This window comes from Nerophis lumbriciformis, linkage group LG07, assembly GCF_033978685.3.
Source record: "Nerophis lumbriciformis linkage group LG07, RoL_Nlum_v2.1, whole genome shotgun sequence".
Taxonomy (NCBI): Eukaryota; Metazoa; Chordata; class Actinopteri; order Syngnathiformes; family Syngnathidae; genus Nerophis; species Nerophis lumbriciformis.
Genome location: NC_084554.2, coordinates 50,464,314 through 50,485,817, shown reverse-complemented (window position 1 = coordinate 50,485,817; position 21,504 = coordinate 50,464,314). Strand labels below are relative to the sequence as shown.

Genomic DNA, 21,504 nt, shown 5'->3' with positions numbered 1-21,504 from the left:
CGCGGATTAACGTTAAATAGATGACGAGCCGCGAGCGATGCAGCTATAACCTATCTACCTATAACACCTGTAAAAATGAAGCAATGCTACCACGCTAGCAAGCGTTAGCTAGCCGGCTATGAGCCACCAAGCTGCTAACTATCGCCAAAAGGCACCATTTAAGTTTTTTTCCCCATGGCATCCTGGATCAAGGCTTTCAGCAGCTTTTGGACGTTTGAGGTAGAAACGTAGGAAGCGCCATCATTATGAAAAGTAGCCGGCGAGTATTTTAATCCCGTCCGTCCCTCTTCTTCTTCTTCTTCTTCTTTTTTTTCGTCTTCTTCTTCTTCTGGCCCACCAGGTGAATTAAGTGCTATTGGCGGAGTTACAATGCATAGTAGGCTACCGCCACCTACTGCACCGGAGGTGTAACTACAAGCAACATTCACAGACAGTCCCATTGCTTTTATGAGCGGTCGAGCGAGTCAAAAGCCGAAAAATCCATTTGTGGCGGACGTAATTCTTTCGTGGCGGGCCGCCACAAATAAATGAATGTGTGGGAAACACTGCTATTTACATTGTGGATTGTCACTGAAGGCATCAACACTATGAATGAACACATGTGGAGTTATGTACTTAACAAAAAAAAGTGAAATAACTGAAAACATGTTTTATATTCTAGTTGGGTCTGTTTAGCTGATTGGAGAGCTCGCTTGCGCAGCTAGAGGGTCCATGACGATGACTTCTGTTTTGCTTGATCAGCCGTTTTACTGCCGTGTTACAGACACCGTTTGGAAACAATTAAGGTATGTAAAAAAACATCTACAAAATATTTCTTATAGTTCAGTGCGGCTAATATATGGAAACCTGTTTTTTCCCCCTAAAGTTTAGTGGGTGCGGCTTATATACCGGTGCGCTCTATAGTCCGGAAAATGTGGTACTGTCAATGCTGGAACGAGTAGGAAGTTGAGTAACTTGCATGCAGACCTTCTCAACAGCAGGCCTGTGCAAAATTCCAAATTGAATCGAGAATGTTTAATCATTTTAAATAAAATTAAGTATAATTGCTAATTGCATTTTAATTTGGGGAAGTAACAATTCAAAATAAAAGCATATTCTGTAAAACAATATCAATTTGGTGTATTATAATTTTCAAATCTTGAACTTAGATGGCCACATCCAGTGTCGGACTTTGGTTGGCCACATCCAGTCTCGGACTTTGGTAGGCCACATCCAGTCTCGGACTTTGGTTGGCCACATCCAGTCTCGGATTTTGGTTGGTCCCATCCAGTCTCGGACTTTGGTTGGTCCCATCCAGTCTCGGACTTTGGTTGGTCCCATCCAGTCTCGGACTTTGGTTGGTCCCATCCAGTCTCGGACTTTGGTTGGTCCCATCCAGTCTCAGACTTTGGTTGGTCCCATCCAGTCTCGGACTTAGATTGGTCCCATCAAGTCTCGGACATAGATTGGTCCCATCAAGTCTCGGACATAGATTGGTCCCATCAAGTCTCGGGCTTAGATTGTTACATCAAGTCTCGGACATAGATTGGTCACATCAAGACTCGAACTGGTCGGATCGAGTCTTGGACTTAGATTGGTCGGCTCGAGTCTTGGACTTAGATTGGTCGGATCGAGTCTTGGACTTAGATTGGTCGGATCGAGTCTTGGACTTAGATTGGTCGGATCGAGTCTTGGACTTTGATTGGTCGGATCGAGTCTTGGATTTAGATTGGTCAGATCGAGTCTTGGACTTTGATTTGTCAGATCGAGTCTAGGACTGTTCAAACTGTGTGTAATGTGGCCAAAAACGTGGCCAAAAATAATAAATATACTTGTTAAATAAAGCCATCTGCCTTGCTTTTAATGATTACTTCGGTACCGTAGTACTTGCTACTGTATTTTAATGTTTGTCATTATGGTGATACCTGCAGAGCCAAGTGTTTTCTGAGGTGGTACGTTAAGAACCGCTGGTCTAGAACATGGAAAGAATTACGGATCAAGGACATTTATTGAAATATAAATGCCTAGTTCTTCCCAGTTGTCCCCATCATGTTTGACCAAAGTGGTTTAAAACCAGAAGAATCATCCTGAGAGTGCACTGGGAGAGGCTAACCAGATCCTTCCGAGCAACAGGTGAGCCCGCATTCCGCTCCGCCTCTAAACTTAAACCGTTTGCGAATGTGAAGCAGCTCAATAACTTCCGGTCTGGCCGGCCAGACAAGCACCTGGGTGGGTTGTCTCGCCCGTCTTTCTGTCTGTGGACACGACAATCCAGAGAGAACGATGCCGGCTCCAGTTGAGCCTCATTCGCTTCAAGAGGAGGGCTGGTCAGGGCAGCCAGAGAAGAAAAACAATGGGCGAACGGCAGTTGGCAATGCTTCCCATCTTTTCCAGCGGACAATGTGAGAGTTAGGGAGGGTCTCTGTTCCCAGGATTAGGTCACTGCAAGCCGTGGAAAAGGTTCCCGGAATGATCTCATGAGTGAGACCTCTTCAATAGCTATCCGATAGTCGGACAAAAACTATTCTATTAAGGAAATAAAGTGTCCTCTGACCCAACAACGAGGAGATATAGAGTAGTTCATGGTGTGAAGGCGTTGAGGTGAAGGACTCACCTTAAATCACAGCTGTAGTTTACGACTTACAATTCGGAAACAATCGCAGACACCAAGCCAACAGTCAATCAATCTTCCTCTGGAAGGCCGCATTAATCTCCAAGACATCGACAACGTCTACAACTCATACTTTGGACTTCAGTCCGTTCAGCCGACATCGCTCGCGACACAGATACAAGAAATACAAACAACTATTCATCTTCTGCATGATGAAGACTTGGAATGTTTTCGGTACTGCGCCAGTCTTTGGACTGAACTTGGCTGACATCTTGACTGCAAAAGCAACATATAAAGAACATAAATAGACTTTAAGGGGACTGGTGGGAGGGCTTACCTAAAACAAACCAACATAATTCAGGCATAGTGGTCAATGTTTATGAAATGTGGAGGTAATAAATCATTTCCACTTCACAGACAGACTTTGACTAATTAGTCACAACATTGGCATCCAATTATAAGCAATGCAATTTTGTGACTTGACCCTAAAAGTACTTGTCAGTCTCAGGGCGTTCAGTCCATCACAACTGAACTGCTTGGTTTGTCTTAGAAGATGTTTCGCCTCTCTTTCATGTAGGCTTCATCACTTCATGCTCATAGACTTAGATTGGTCACATCAAGTCTTGGACTGGTCACACCAAGTCTTAGACTTCGACTTAGATTGGTCACACCCGGTCTCAGACTTGGATTGGTCACATCCAATCTCGGACTTGGATTGGTCACATCCAGTCTCGGACTTGGATTGGTCACATCCAGTCTCGGACTTCGGTTGATCACATCCAGTCTCGAATTCGGTTGGCCACATCCAGTCTCGGACTTCGGTTGGCCACATCCAGTCTCGGACTTCGGTTGGCCACATCCAGTCTCGGACTTCGGTTGGCCACATCCAGTCTCAGACTTTGGTTGGCCACATCCAGTCTCGGACTTTGGTTGGCCACATCCAGTCTCGAACTTTGGTTGGCCACATCCAGTCTCGGACTTTGGTAGGCCACATCCAGTCTCGGACTTTGGTTGGCCACATCCAGTCTCGGACTTTGGTAGGCCACATCCAGTCTCGGACTTTGGTTGGCCACATCCAGTCTCGGACTTTGGTTGGCCACATCCAGTTTCGGACTTTGTTAGGCCACATCCAGTCTCGGACTTTGGTTGGCCACATCCAGTCTCGGACTTCGGTTGGCCACATCCAGTCTCGGACTTCGGTTGGCCACATCCAGTCTCGGACTTCGGTTGGCCACATCCAGTCTCGGACTTCGGTTGGCCACATCCAGTCTCGGACTTCGGTTGGCCACATCCAGTCTCAGACTTCGGTTGGCCACATCCAGTCTCGAACTTCGGTTGGCCACATCCAGTCTCGGACTTTGGTAGGCCACATCCAGTCTCGGACTTTGGTTGGTCCCATCCAGTCTCAGACTTTGGTTGGTCCCATTCAGTCTCGGACTTTGGTTGGTCCCATCCAGTCTCTGACTTTGGTTGGTCCCATCCAGTCTCGGACTTTGGTTGGTCCCATCCAGTCTCGGACTTTGGTTGGTCCCATCCAGTCTCGGACTTTGGTAGGCCACATCCAGTCTCGGACTTTGGTTGGTCCCATCCAGTCTCGGACTTTGGTTGGTCCCATCCAGTCTCGGACTTAGATTGGTCCCATCAAGTCTCAGACTTAGATTGGTCCCATCAAGTCTCGGACATAGATCGGTCCCATCAAGTCTCGGGCTTAGATTGGTCCCATCAAGTCTCGGGCTTAGATTGGTTACATCAAGTCTCAGACTTAGATTAGTCACATCAAGTCTCGGACTGGTCGCATCGAGTCTCGGACTTGGACTGGTCGCATAGAGTCTCGGACTTGGACTGGTCGCATCGAGTCTCGGACGTAGATTGGTCAGATCGAGTCTCAAACTTAGATTGGTCACATCAAGTCTCAAACTTAGATTGGTCACATCAAGTCTCGGACTGGCCGCATCGAGTCTCGGACTTAGATTGGTCCGATCGAGTCTCGGACTTAGATTGGTCAGATCGAGTCTTGGACTTAGATTGGTCACATCAAGTCTCGGACTGGCCGAATCGAGTCTCGGACTTGGACTGGCCGCATCGAGTCTCGGACTTAGATTGGTCAGATCGAGTCTCGGACTTAGATCGGTCAGATGGAGTCTCGGACTTAGATCGGTCAGATGGAGTCTCGGACTTAGATCGGTCAGATGGAGTCTCGGAATTAGATCGGTCAGATGGAGTCTCGGACTTAGATCGGTCAGATGGAGTCTCGGACTTAGATCGGTCAGATCGAGTCTCGGACTTAAGATTGGTCAGATCGAGTCTCAGACTTAGATCGGTCAGATCGAGTCTCGGACTCTGACTTATATTGGTCAGATTGAGTCTTGGACTTACATTGTTTTAGATCGAGTCTTAAGAGTTAGATTGTTCAGACCGAGCCTAGCAGCTGGTGCCAAAACCCCAACTATTTATATTCTAACACAGAAGGACTGAGAATACGACGACCTGGATGAATGAGAACATCCATGGACAATGTACTTCGAAGCTGTTCTTTGCAACAATGTCATTTTCCATGTTGCAACATGAGACCCAAAAAGTAAAGACAATCCAGAGGAGGCGGAAGAAAGAAAATCCAATTGGTCAGCGACATGACTGATGTGACATGGTCCTATTTGCTGAAAGTAACATCGTCTGCCCGTCGATGGATCTACGAGGTACAAGACGGGGTTTGAGAAAACCGAATTATGTGGCCTCTCTCCAGGAAACAGTCCACTCAGTGACACTTGTGCTTCTCCTTGATTGGCTCTGATGGTTGCCATGTCAAAGGACGTCCAAGCCCGGCGTCTAAATGAGCGATTGTAAGGATCAGAGTGTCACACGCTGGTGCCACGATCACAAGAGAGGCCATTATGGGAGCCATGCGGCGTCACAGGCGACTGCGTTCAGGAGAAGACACAATGACAAAAATAAACCCATGTTTGAACTGCGGACTGAGGTGTGCATAATCTGTTACACGTACGAAAGTGATCACAACAAATAGTAAGAAAGCGCTCTGCCAAGGATCAAAGGGGATTGTGGAACAATATCATTATATTAGTAGAGGGATGAGTACTTTTTAACATCCGAACCGAACATTCCAGTTGACTAAAAAATGTCGACTTGGTTATCTAATTTTTCATTTACTAAAATAGGACGATAACAAATCAAAACAAGTGCACGTTGATGAAAACAATGATTTGTAATTTATGATTGTTTATCAAAATATAACTATAGATGTCAAAATAACCCACTCAGTGGCCTAGCGGTTAGAGTGCCCGCCCTGAGATCGGTAGGCTGTGAGTTCAAACCCCGGCCGAGTCATACCAAAGATTAAAAAACTGGGACCCAATACCTCCCTGCTTGGCACTCAGCATCAAGGGTTGGAAAATCGAGGTTAAATCACCAAAAATGACTCCCGGGCGTGGCCACCGCTGCTGCCCACTGCTCCCCTCACCTCTCAGGGGGTGAACAAGGGGATGGGTCTAATGCAGAGGACAAATTTCACCACACATAGTGTGGTGAAATTAAAAATATAACTATAGATGTCAATATTGTGTACGTGCTGAAAGATTCATTTATGATTGTTTATCATAAATGAATCTTTCAGCATGTACACAATGTTGACATCTATAGTTATATTTTGATAAACAATCATAAATAAATATTTCAGCACATATACAATGTTAACATATATAGTTAGTTATATTTTGAAAAACAGTCATAAATGAATCTTTCAGCATATACACAATGCCGACATTTATAGTTATATTTTGATAAACAATCATAAATTAATCTTACAGCACAGACACAATGTTGACATCTATAGTTAGATTTTGATAAACAATCATAAATTAATCTTTCAGCACAAACACAATGTTGACATCTATAGATATATTGTGATACACAATCATAAATGATTGTGTATCAATCATAAACATTTTGACAATGTTTATCAAAATATAACTATATATGTCAACATTGCGTATATGCTAAAAGATTCATTTATGATTGTTTATCAAAGTATAACTATAGACGTCAACATTGGGTTTGTGCTAAAAGATTAATTTATGATTGTTTATCAAAATATAACTATATATGTCAACATTGCGTATATGCTAAAAGATTCATTTATGATTGTTTATCAAAGTATAACTATAGATGTCAACATTGGGTTTGTGCTAAAAGATTAATTTATGATTGTTTATCAAAATATAACTATATCTTCTTTTAATTCTTTTTTTTTTTTTAATTAATTAATTAATTTATTTATTTATTTATTTATTTTTAAAATATATTTTATTAATATTATTTTTTAATTTTTCCCCTCCCTCAGGGGGGGGGGCTCGGCGGGGCGGTTGCTGGTTGTTCCATCTCCATCGTTGGGGTCCCTGCGGGTGGGGTGGGTGGTTCCCGTGGCCCTGTGCCTGGGTGGTCCTGCGGCGGCCGGTTTGGGTGGGGTGGCCGGGGGCTGGCCTCGCCGCGCTCTCCGGGGGTGGGGGGTGGGCTCGTGGGGGCCCGGTTGCCGGTGGGGCGGGGGCGGTCTTCCCGTCCGGTTGCGGGGAGTCTCTGGGTCCTTCGGGCGGGGCGTCTCGCCTTTCTGCCCGTGTGGGGTGTGGTCTCTCGCTGACTTGGGGTCTGGCTGTCCCCTGCTTTTCTCGTGCCCTGTCCTCCGCCGGGTGCGTCTGTCTGCGGCCTGCTGCTGGCCCTTGTGGGCGGTACGGTGGGTCGGGCTCTGGGGTTCCTGTCGCTGGCCGGCTTGACTGCGTGGGGGCGGTGGTCCCTGGTTCCCTGGGCACCACGCCTCCTGTTTGTGGGTTGGGCTCTCGGGGGTGATGGGGCCGTGCTCTGGCTCCCACGCACTCTGGGAGTCGAATGTATTGTACATGCAAATTCACATATGCTCACATACGTACATAGGTACCTACGCTCCCACATACATACACAAATACAGTACATATTTACCTACCTAATGTTCGTACATCCACACGCACATTCAATATACAAACATACACATACTGTACATATACATTCACTGTACAAACACATATACACATTCTGTACATATACATTCATTGTACAAACACATATACACATTCTGTACATATACAAGTACATATGCATACTTACACTCATGCACATAATCACGTTTCATCAAACATATATTAACGTTGTTGCCCTAGGGTAAACTGGGTGTAACACATGGCACACTGACAAAGCTTAACCTATTGTGACTATAACAATCTACAAGGTTAATGTAGGTTGCTTCTCTTTCTCCCCCTCCATTTTTCTGCATTCTTTCGTATCTCAAGTTATCATTACGTATATGTATTGTTGCATTTAAACAACTGTATTGTTGATAATAAAGGTAAATTATTGGTATTGTTCATTATCAATAGCGCTATTTCTATTGGTATTTGTATTGATCCATTTGTAGTGTAATAATGCTCATTGTCATTTCTGTATTATTTTTTATTTTTCGCTAACTGCTTATTTGCTATTACTTTTACCATCATATTTGTACATGTCATATTTGCTGATGTTGCTCTATTGTTGTTGTTGTTGTTGTTTGCTGTTGTTGTTTTTGTCTCTCTGTCTAATCCCCCTCTTGTCCCCACAATTTCCCCCTCTGTCTTCTTTTTTTTTCTCTTTCTATCCCCTCCTGCTCCGGCCCGGCTGCACTAAATGATAATATAAATACATTTAATAAAGTCAAATACAAATAAGGCAACAAGAGAAGTATCCTACACTTCTCTTTTGTAAAGTAAATCTGAACAGCCGACATGGGCATCTACATCAACTATATGATTTGCCTGAGAAGCTGGACAGGACATAAAAAAAAAAAAAAAAAAAAAAAAAAAAAAAAAAAAAAATATAACTATAGATGTCAACATTGCGTATGTGCTGAAAGATTCATTTATGATTGTTTATCAAAATATAACTATAGATGTCAACATTGCGTATGTGCTGAAAGATTCATTTATGATTGCTTATCAAAATATAACTATAGATGTCAACATTGCGTATGTGCTGAAAGATTCATTTATGACTGTTTATCAAAGTATAACTATATATGTCAGCATTGTGTACGTGCTGAAAGATTAATTTATGATTGTTTATAAAAATAGAACTATAGATGTCAACATTGTGTATGTGCTGAAAGATTAATTTATGATTGTTTATCAAAATATAACTATAGACGTCAACATTGTGTTTGTGCTGAAAGATTCATTTATGATTGTTTATCAAAATATAACTATAGATGTCCGCATTGTGTATGTGCTGAAAGATTAATTTATGATCGTTTATCAAAATATAACTACGGATGTCAGCATTGTGTATGTGCTGAAAGATTAATTTATGATTGTTTATAAAAATAGAACTATAGATGTCAACATTGTGTATGTGCTGAAAGATTAATTTATGATTGTTTATCAAAATATAACTATAGACGTCAACATTGTGTTTGTGCTGAAAGATTCATTTATGATTGTTTATCAAAATATAACTATAGATGTCAACATTGCGTATGTGCTGAAAGATTCATTTATGATTGTTTATCAAAGTATAACTATATATGTCAGCATTGTGTACGTGCTGAAAGATTCATTTATGATTGTTTATCAAAATATAACTATAGACGTCAACATTGTGTATGTGCTGAAAGATTAATTTATGATTGTTTATAAAAATATAACTATAGATGTTCACATTGTCTATGTGGTGAAAGATTAATTTATGATTGTTTATCAAAATATAACTATATATGCCAGCATTGTGTACGTGCTGAAAGATTCATTTATGATTGTTTATCAAAATAGAATAATAGACGTCAACATTGTGTATGTGCTGAAAGACTAATTTATGATTGTTTATCAAAATATAACTATAGACGTCAACATTGTGTATGTGCTGAAAGATTAATTTATGATTGTTTATAAAAATATAACTATAGATGTCCACATTGTCTATGTGCTGAAAGATTAATTTATGATTGTTTATCAAAATATAACTATATATGCCAGCATTGTGTACGTGCTGAAAGATTCATTTATGATTGTTTATCAAAATAGAATAATAGACGTCAACATTGTGTATGTGCTGAAAGACTAATTTATGATTGTTTATCAAAATACAACTATAGACGTCAACATTGTGTATGTGCTGAAAGATTCATTTATGTTTGTGTATCAAAATAGAACTATAGATGTCAACATTGTGTATGTGCTGAAAGATTCATTTATGATTGTTTATCAAAATATAACTATATATGTCAGCATTGTGTACGTGCTGAAAGATTCATTTATGATTGTTTATCAAAATATAACTATAGACGTCAACATTGTGTATGTGCTGAAAGATTAATTTAGGATTGTTTATCAAAATATAACTATAAATGTCAACATTGTGTATGTGCTGACAGATTCATTTATGATTGTTTATCAAAATAGAATAATAGACGTCAACATTGTGTATGTGCTGAAAGATTCATTTATGATTGTGTATCAAAATATAACTATAAATGTCAACATTGTGTATGTGCTAAAAGATTCATTTCTGTTTGTGTATCAAAATATAACTATAAATGTCAACATTGTGTATGCGCTGAAAGATTCATTTATGATTGTTTATCAAAATATAACTATAAATGTCAACATTGTGTTTGTGCTGACAGATTAATTCATGATTGTTTATCAAAATATAACTATAGACGTCAACATTGTGTATGTGCTGAAAGACTAATTTATGATTGTTTATCAAAGTATAACTATATATGTCAGCATTGTGTACGTGCTGAAAGATTAATTTATGATTGTTTATCAAAATATAACTATAGACGTCAACATTGTGTATGTGCTGAAAGATTAATTTATGATTGTTTATCAAAATATAACTATAGACGTCAACATTGTGTATGTGCTGAAAGATTAATTTATGATTGTTTATCAAAATATAACTATAAATGTCAACATTGTGTATGTGCTGACAGATTAATTTATGATTGTTTATAAAAATATAACTATTGATGTCCACATTGTCTATGTGCTGAAAGATTAATTTATGATTGTTTATCAAAATATAACTATATATGCCAGCATTGTGTACGTGCTGAAAGATTCATTTATGATTGTTTATCAAAATATAACTAAAGACGTCAACATTGTGCCTGTGCTGAAAGATTCATTTATGATTGTGTATCACAATATAACTATAAATGTCAACATTGTGTACGTGCTGAAAGATTCATTTAAGATTGTTTATCAAAATAGCTATATATGTCAGCATTGTGTATGTGCTGAAAGACTAATTTATGATTGTTTATCAAAATATAACTATATATGTCAGCATTGTGTACGTGCTGAAAGATTCGTTTATGATTGTTTATCAAAATATAACTATAGACGTCAACATTTTGTATGTGCTGAAAGATTCATTTATGATTGTGTATCACAATATAACTATAAATGTCAACATTGTGTATGTGCTGAAAGATTCATTTAAGATTGTTTATCAAAATATAACTATAGACGTCAACATTGTGTATGTGCTGAAAGATTCATTTAAGATTGTTTATCAAAATAGCTATATATGTCAGCATTGTGTATGTGCTGAAAGACTAATTTATGATTGTTTATCAAAATATAACAAAAGACGTCAACATTGTGTTTTTACTGAAAGATTCATGTATGATTGTTTATCAAAGTATAACTATAGATGTCAACATTGTGTATGTGCTGAAAGATTCATTTATGATTTTTTATCAAAATATAACTATATATGTCAACATTGTGTACGTGCTCAAAGACTAATTTATGATTGTTTATCAAAATATAACTATATATGTCAACATTGTATATGTGGTGAAATATTTATTTATGATTGTTTATCAAAATATAGCTATATATGTCAACATTGTATATGTGCTGAAATATTTATTTATGATTGTTTATCAAAATATAACTATAGATGTCAACATTGTGTATGTGCTGGAAGATTCATTATTATAGGTTATTGTTGCCGCTCAGTGGTCAATAGCCTGCCTGCTGCTTTCTTCTCGTGGAGAAAAGCCACAAGGTTTGCATTTAATAAGCTGATCTTACGCTTCAAAGCCAGAAGAGTGAGTCACAAACCAATATCTATCCATCATGTCCTTCTCACCTCCACTGGAAACGCTGTCTGAGGCATAATGACGATGAGCCTCCCTGACAGGGTTGCCATGTGGACATGAAGATTGAGGAGCACGCCACGAGGTGAGCAAACGCTTTCCTGTCAGAGCTCATGGATAACAAAGGCGTGGACAACCTTACCAAAAGTTCGTCCATGTTGGTCTGACACTTCTCGAGGTTGATGCGTTTGATGGCCACCTTCTCCTTGCGTGGCACACAGTAGGCGGCTTGAACCACAGCGGTGGCCCCGCTCCCTGGGGAAGAAAGACACAACAAAGCTCTGATTGTGGATCCATGATGAGTACCGTAACAAAGTACTGTAAATTCCAGACTGTAAGCCGCTACGTTTTCCTACACTTTGAACTCTAGGGCTTATAAAACGGTGGGGCTAATTCAAGGGCCATCATGTTTTGGCTTCAATAGTTTTCATTAAACTCAAGCAAACACACTGAAATGGTGTGTTATTGCTTGTGCTATGGTGCCATCTTTTGGACGAGTTCGCTCACACGCTCTCTCTCACACTCACGCTCTCTCACATGCTCACACGCTCTCTCACACTCAGGCTCTCTCACACACACTCACGCTCTCTCACACACTCTCTCACATGCTCACACGCTCTCTCACACATACTCACGCTCTCTCATACGCTCTCTCACACGCTCTCACACACTCACGCTCTCTCATACGCTCTCTCACATGCTCACACGCTCTCTCACTCTCTCTCACACACACTCACACTCTCTCATACGCTCTCTCACATGCTCACACGCTCTCTCACATGCTCACACACACTCACGCTCTCTCACACGCTCTCTCACATGCTCACACGCTCTCAGTCTCTCTCACACACTCACGCTCTCTCACATGCTCACACGCTCTCAGTCTCTCACACACTCACGCTCTCTCACACACTCACACTCTCTCTCACGCTTTCTCTCTCTTCCACACTCAAGCTCTCTCTCACCCGCTCTGACTCACGCTATCTCACACTCACGCTCTCTCACACACACACTCACGCTCTCTCACATGCTCACACGCTCTCTCACACTCTTACACTCTCTCACACACACTTCCGCTCTCTTACACGCTCTCACTCTCTCTTTCACACGCTTTCACACATGCTCACTCTCTCTTTCACACGCTCTCTCACACTGTCAGATGCTCTCACACACTCATGCTCTCTCAGACGCTCTCTCACATTCTCTCACACGCTCTCTGTCTCACGCTCACACGGTTTCTTGCTCTCTTACGCACCCTCGCGCTCTCTCTCACTCTGTCTCTCTCTCACACACTCTCATGCTCTCTCACGCTCTCTCACACACTAATGCTCTCTCACTCTCTCTCTCTCTCACACACACTCATGCTCTCTCACACGCTCGCTTTCTCTCTCTCACACACACACACACACACAGACACACACACACACACACACACACACACACACACACACACACACACACACACTCATGCTTTCACACGCTCTCTCTCGCACGCTCTCTCACACACACTCATGCTCTCTCACACGCTCTCTTTCTCTCTCTCTCACACACACTCATGCTATCTCACACGCTCTCTCACACGCTCTCTCTCTCTCTCACACACTCATGCTCTCTCACACGCACGCTCGCTCTCTCTCTCTCTCTCTCTCTCACACACGCTCTCTCACTCTCTATCTCTCACACACTCCAGTAAGCTTTTCCTAAGCCCCTATGCCCTCATCTGGGCTCTGCCCAAATATTAACAAAGTGTCCATTGTCTGGACTTTTCACTGAGCCAGAGTGTTTGGAAGAAAGGGGCATGTTAGCGGGGAAAGAAACATTTCTTCAAACCTCAACGTGTCTTCCAGCAACATGAGCGTACAAAGTTAGTCATCATGACTGTGATGATAATCCAATAAAGTTGCAATTTCCCTTGTAATTTCCTGCCAGGGAGCGACTAAACAAAGGTCAACTCTTACGTCAAACTCATCTCAGGGACCTCGACGGCCACACACAAAACTGTGCGCCATCATGGATGTATCGTCATAGCGACCATCATGGATGTATCGTCATAGCGACCATCATGGATGTATCGTCATAGCGACCATCATGGACGTATCGTCATAGCGACCATCATGGATGTATCGTCATAGCGACCATCATGGATGTATCGTCATAGCGACCATCAAAAGCTTGACTTGTTTACTTTGCTCTTTCTTGGGTTTTTTTTGTTGTTTTTACCTTCTTCAAACTTGGCAGTAAACAAAAGTTAGGACAGAAAGTTTGGGGGTAAATATTGATTATGTTACTTCCAAGGTGGTGAAGGATTACTTTTGAAAGACAAACAAATGTGAGGTCCACACTAAGAGGTTCCACTGGAACACACACGCTCTCACACACACGCTCTCTCACACACTCGTTCACCCTCTCACACGCGTTCTCACACACACGCTCTCACACACTCTCTCCCTCTTACAGTCTTTCACACACACGCTCTCACCCTCTTACGGTCTTTCACACACACGCTCTCACACACACGCTCTCTCACCCTCTTTCAGTCTTTCACACACAGGCTCTCACACACGCTCGCTCACACACTCTCTCACGTGCTCACACTCTTACACAGTCTTTCACACGCTCTCTCACACACTCGCTCACCCTCTTACACAGTCTTTCACACACACGCTCTCACGCGCTCTCACACACTCGCTCTCTCACGCGCTCACCCTCTTAGAGTCTTATACATGAACGCTCTCACACACACGCTCTCACATGCTCTCTCACACGTGCTCTCACACACTCGCTCTCTCACGCTCTCACCCTCTTACAGTCTTTCACACACACGCTCTCACACACTCTCTCACGTGCTCACACTCTTACACAGTCTTTCACACGCACGCTCTCACACGCTCTCTCACACACTCGCTCTCTCACGCCCTCTCTCACGCGCTCACCCTCTTAGAGTCTTATACATGCACGCTCTCACACACACGCTCTCACATGCTCTCTCACACGTGCTCTCACACACTCGCTCTCTCACGCTCTCACCCTCTTACAGTCTTTCACACGCACGCTCTCACACGCTCTCTCACCCTCTTACACAGTCTTTCACACCCAAGCTCTCACACGCTCTCTCACTCTCTCACACACTCGCTCACCCTCTTACACAGTCTTTCACACGCACGCCCTCACACGCTCTCTCACCCTCTTACACAGTCTTTCACACCCAAGCTCTCACACGCTCTCTCACTCTCTCACACGCTCTCTCACACACACACTCACCCTCTTACACAGTCTTTCACACGCACGCTCTCACACACACGCTCTCTCACACGCGCTCTCAAACACTCGCTCTCTCACGCTCTCACCCTCTTACAAAGTCTTTCACACGCACGCTCTCACACACGCTATCACGTTATTAGGGGGTGGCGGGGGTGTATATTGTAGCATCCCGGAAGAGTTAGTGCTGCAAGGGGTTCTGGGTATTTGTTCTGTCGTGTTTATGTTGTGTTACGGTGCGGATGTTCTCCCGAAATGTGTTTGTCACTCTTGTTTGGTGTGGGTTCACAGTGTGGCGCATATTTGTAACAGTGTTAAAGTTGTTTATACCGCCACCCTCAGTGTGACCTGTATGGCTGTTGACCAAGTATGCTTGCATTCACTTGTGTGTGTGAAAAACCGTAGGTATTATGTGACTGGGCCGGCACGCAAAGGCAGTGCCTTTAAGTGAAGTGAAGTGAATTACATTTATATAGCGCTTTTTCTCATGTGACTCAAAGCGCTTTACATTGTGAAACCCAATATCTAAGTTACATTTAAACCAGTGTGAGTGGCACTGGGAGCAGGTGGGTAAAGTGTCTTGCCCAAGGACACAACGGCAGTGACTAGGATGGTGGAAGCGGGGATCGAACCCGCAACCCTCAAGTTGCTGGCACGGCCGCTCTACAAACCGAGCTATACCGCCCCGTTTGAAAAAGTCATACATTTTACTTTTTGAAACAGATACCGATAATTTTGAAACCGATACCGATAATTTCCGATACTACATTTTAAAGCATTTATCGGCCGATAATATCGGCAGTTCGATATTATCGGACATCTCTAGTCTGATGACCTCATAGTGCAGACGTGATAGTGTTTACGCACATGTCTCCTCTGTACTCAGTTATGCAATCATTGGTCCATGTAGTTGCACATATAAGTGTGTGTGTGTGTGTGTGTGTGTGTGTGTGTGTGTGTGTGTGTGTGTGTGTGTGTGTGTGTGTGTGTGTGTGTGTGTGTGTGTGTGTGGCAATGGGGGATATGGGTCATCGGGGTATTGTTTTTTAACTTTGTAAAGCACTTTGCGTCACATTTCTTTTATGTATGAAAAGCCCTTCATACATAAAGTTTGATTGATTGATTGATTGATTGATTGATTGATTGATTGTTTTTTAAGCGCTTTTTAGGCAGAATCGAGCAACGTAAGCATAAAAAAGAACTTGCATAAGGATTGCAAATAATTTTGTAAAAAGTGCACTTCCCCTTTAAAGAGACATTTCACTTCCTTCGCCATCCTGGAGAATCGCCTTTTTTTTTTTTTAAGTGCATTTCAGTTGTGCTGCTGTGAAAAGTCATTTTTAATTTGCACATTTGAACAGAACACCTCAAGAGGCCCGTTTTCTGCGGTGGTATGTCCAAGCTGGGTTTCCTGCTGCCAATTCCGATGCCAATCATCCATTAGGGAGATCAGCTGCTACCATCGCACGTATTAACGGTATATTTGAGCACTTACTTTGGTGAGTGCCATTGAAAAAGGAACCATGAAATCATCTTACTTTTTGGGAAGTGAACTATAGTAGTGGGTCGTAATACAAATGTGGGTATTTAAAGTAATGGAGCCTATCTCAGCTACAATCATTATTCTCTTTAAATTCATATAGCTGTTCAAGCAAAATAAAGTCAATAGTTGTCTTCATTATAACACTTATACAAGACTTTTAAAGTCATTTTGATAGTAGGCTAATACAGCTAATATAGACACTTGCATCATATGTTGCCTTCCTTAACACTTATATAAGACTTTTAAACCCATTTTGATAGTAGGCTAATACAGCTAATATAGACACTTACACCATATGTTGCCTTCCTTAACACTTCTATAGGACTGTTAAACTAATTTTGATAGTAGGCTAATATAGACACTTACATCATGTGTTGTCTTCATTATAACACTTATATAAGACTTTTAAATTCATTTTGATAGTAGGCTAATATAGCTAATATAGACACTTGCATCATATGTTGTCTTCATTATAACACTTATATAATACTTTTAAAGTCATTTTGATAGTAGGCTAATATAGCTAATAAAGACACCTACATCATGTGTTGTCTTCATTATAACACTTATATAAGACTTTTAAAGTCATTTTGATAGTAGGCTAATATAGACCCTTACATCTTGTGTTGCCTTCATTATAACACTCATATAAGACTTTTAAAGTCATTTTGATAGTAGGCTAATCAAGCTAATAAAGACACATCATGTGTTGCCTTCATTATAACACTTATATAAGACTTTTAAAGTCATTTTGATAGTAGGCTAATATAGCTAATAAAGACACATCATGTGTTGCCTTCATTATAACACTTATATAAGACTTTTAAAGTCATTTTGATAGTAGGCTAATATAGACCCTTACTTCATGTGTTGCCTTCATTATAACACTTATATAAGACTTTTAAAGTCATTTTGATAGTAGGCTAATATAGCTAATAAAGACACATCATGTGTTGCCTTCATTATAACACTTATATAAGACTTTTAAAGTCATTGATTGATTGATTTTGATAGTAGGCTAATATAGACCCTTACTTCATGTGTTGCCTTCATTATAACACTTATATAAGACTTTTAAAGTCATTTTGATAGTAGGCTAATATAGCTAATAAAGACATATCATGTGTTGCCTTCATTATAACACTTATAAGACTTTTAAAGTCATTTTGATAGTAGGCTAATATAAACCCTTACTTCATGTGTTGTCTTCATTATAACACTTATATAAGACTTTTAAAGTCATTTTGATAGTAGGCTAATATAGCTAATAAAGACACATCATGTGTTACCTTCATTATAACACTTATATAAGACTTTTAAACCCATTTTGATAGTAGGCTAATACAGCTAATATAGACACTTACACCATATGTTGCCTTCCTTAACACTTATATAGGACTGTTAAACTCATTTTGATAGTAGGCTAATATTGACCCTTACATCGTGTGTTGCCTTCATTATAACACTTAAATAAGACTTTTAAAGTCATTTTGATAGTAGGCTAATATAGCTAATAAAGACACTTACATCATGTGTTGTCTTCATTATAACACTTATATAAGACTTTTAAAGTCATTTTGATAGTAGGCTAATATAGCTAATAAAGACATATCATGTGTTGCCTTCATTATAACACTTATAAGACTTTTAAAGTCATTTTGATAGTAGGCTAATATAGACCCTTACTTCATGTGTTGCCTTCATTATAACACTTATATAAGACTTTTAAAGTCATTTTGATAGTAGGCTAATATAGCTAATAAAGACACATCATGTGTTGCCTTCATTATAACACTTATATAAGACTTTTAAAGTCATTTTGATAGTAGGCTAATATAGACCCTTACATCATGTGTTGCCTTCATTATAACACTTATATAAGACTTTTAAAGTCATTTTGATAGTAGGCTAATATAGCTAATAAAGACACATCATGTGTTACCTTCATTATAACACTTATATAAGACTTTTAAAGTCATTTTGATAGTAGGCTAATTAAGCCAATATAGACACATCATGTGTTGCCTTCATTATAACACTTATATAAGACTTTTAACTTTTTGCGGCTCCAGACAGATTATATTTTTGTATTTTCGGTCCAATATGGCTCCTTGAACAGTTTTGGGTTGCCGACCCCTGGCGAGAACCGAGTGGAAGAACACATGCCGACTGCAGTAATGGTGTTCTGGTTTGTAGGTCCTATAAAATATACGCTACAAAAATACGTGTAGTTACTGAAGTAACTGAAAATTAACATTACTCAAACGATACACAGTTCCAATTAGGGGAAATAATGATGTGCTACTTGTATTATGAAGGGAGAAAAAGTGTGACAGCAATGATTGTTAAGATTTTTTTTGTTAAAAAAAAAAAAGCGGAAGGACCAGCTGAGCAAGTCGGAGAAGAAGGTTTTGAAATTAGGGCTGGGCGATTAAAGGATATCAATATATATCACAATAGAGACATAATTGATATCAATAAAAAAATGCATTTCATGAAACATTAAATGTTTTTCTTTTTCTTTTGCATCAAAAGGTTGCGTTAACAAAAGTACTCGCTCTCTGGTAACCAAGCAACGCAGGAAGTGATCACTGATCAGTGGGAGTGACACGCTGACAGCCAATCAGGCAATCTTCCTTTGAGCGATATTTCCCGCATCTACTTTGTTTTATCAATCAAGAACATTTTAGTTGTTGTTGATTGTCATGTCATGTTCGGATGGACGCCGTCTTTGTTCCACAGTAAGTCTTTGCTGTCGTCCAGCATTCTGTTTTTGTTTACTTTGTAGCCAGTTCAGTTTTAGATTCGTTCTGCATAGCCTTCCCTAAGCTTCAATGGCCTTTCTTAGGGGCACTCACCTTTTGTTTATTTTTGGTTTAAGCAATAGACACCTTTTTACCTGCACACTGCCTCCCGCTGTTTCCGACATCTACAAAGCAATTAGCTACCGGCTGCCACCCACTGATATGGAAGAGTATTACACGGTTACTCTGCCGAGCTCTAGACAGCACCGACACTCAACAACAACACATCATTTGGAGACTATAATTACTGGTTTGCAAAAAATATTTTAACCCAAATAGGTGAAATTAGATCATCTCCCACGGCACACCAGACTGTATCTTGAAAAACACTGTAAAAGCACATACAAATATGCACGAAAAGACCCCTACGGACAATTTAGCAAGTAAGAATTGTTTTAGTTGTATTGTAAAACTCACAAATGTCACTCGGAACGATGAACGAAGAATCCAGACGAGTACGAACGCTATGGACGGCGAGAAGACGAAACGGCACTTGTACTTCCAGTTCAAAGCTCGGTCTGATCAGAATGGCGATGCAAAACCCATCCAAAAGATGGCGCCATATAGCACAAACAAGACCACACTTTTTCAGTGTCTGTGTGTTTGTTTTTAACTATTTGCATTATGGCCGTCAGATAAGATAAATCCGTAAATTAGCCGCACCGTTTTATAAGTCCCAGGGTTTGGTGGCTTCTTCTCTGTTTTTGTTTTTTTCCTGTAGCAGTTTCATGTCTTCCTTTGAGCGATATTTCCCGCATCTACTTTGTTTTAGCAATCAAGAACATTTCAGTTGTTGTTGATTGTCATGTCATGTTCGGATGGACGCCGTCTTTGTTCCACAGTAAGTCTTTGCTGTCGTCCAGCATTCTGTTTTTGTTTACTTTGTAGCCAGTTCAGTTTTAGACTTGTTCTGCATAGCCTTCCCTAAGCTTCAATGGCCTTTCTTAGGGGCACTCACCTTTTGTTTATTTTTGGTTTAAGCATTAGACACCTTTTTACCTGCACACTGCCTCCCGCTGTTTCCGACATCTACAAAGCAATTAGCTACCGGCTGCCACCTACTGATATGGAAGAGTATTACACGGTTACTCTGCCGAGCTCTAGACAGCACCGACACTCAACAACAACACATCATTTGGAGACTATAATTACTGGTTTGCAAAAAATATTTTAACCCAAATAGGTGAAATTAGATCATCTCCCACGGCACACCAGACTGTATCTTGAAAAACACTGTAAAAGCACATTCAAATATGCACGAAAAGACTCCTACGGACGATTTAGCAAGTACGAATTGTTTTAGTTGTATTGTAAAACTCACAAATGTCACTCGGAACGATGAACGAAGAATCCAGACGAGTACGAACGCTATGGACGGCGAGAAGACGAAACGGCACATGTACTTCCAGTTCAAAGCTCGGTTTGATCAGAATGGCGATGCAAAACCCATCCAAAAGATGGCGCCATATAGCACAAACAAGAACACACTTTTTCCAGTGTCTGTGTGTTTGTTTTTAACTATTTGCATTATGGCCGTCAGATAAGATAAATCCGTAAATTAGCCGCACCGTTTTATAAGTCCCAGGGTTTGGTGGCTTCTTCTCTTTTTTTTGGTATTTTCCTGTAGCAGTTTCATGTCTTCCTTTGAGCGATATTTCCCGCATCTACTTTGTTTTAGCAATCAAGAACATTTCAGTTGTTGTTGATTGTCATGTCATGTTCGGATGGACGCCGTCTTTGTTCCACAGTAAGTCTTTGCGGTCGTCCAGCATTCTGTTTTTGTTTACTTTGTAGCCAGTTCAGTTTTAGACTTGTTCTGCATAGCCTTCCCTAAGCTTCAATGGCCTTTCTTAGGGGCACTCACCTTTTGTTTATTTTTGGTTTAAGCATTAGACACCTTTTTACCTGCACACTGCCTCCCGCTGTTTCCGACATCTACAAAGCAATTAGCTACCGGCTGCCACCTACTGATATGGAAGCGTATTACACGGTTACTCTGCCGAGCTCTAGACAGCACCGACACTCAACAACAACACATCATTTGGAGACTATAATTACTGGTTTGCAAAAAATATTTTAACCCAAATAGGTGAAATTAGATCATCTCCCACGGCACACCAGACTG

At 40.7% G+C, this 21,504-nt stretch overlaps 1 protein-coding gene across 1 annotated transcript in view; it reads right to left on the bottom strand.

Annotated features, from left to right (window-relative positions):
* oxsr1b (oxidative stress responsive kinase 1b) overlaps positions 1-21,504 on the bottom strand; it is a 119,411-nt gene that overhangs the window by 82,563 nt on the left and 15,344 nt on the right. The window contains exon 2 of the mRNA XM_061964888.2: positions 11,917-12,029. Coding sequence (XP_061820872.1) covers positions 11,917-12,029 — 113 coding nt within the window. The remainder of the gene's footprint in view (positions 1-11,916; positions 12,030-21,504) is intronic.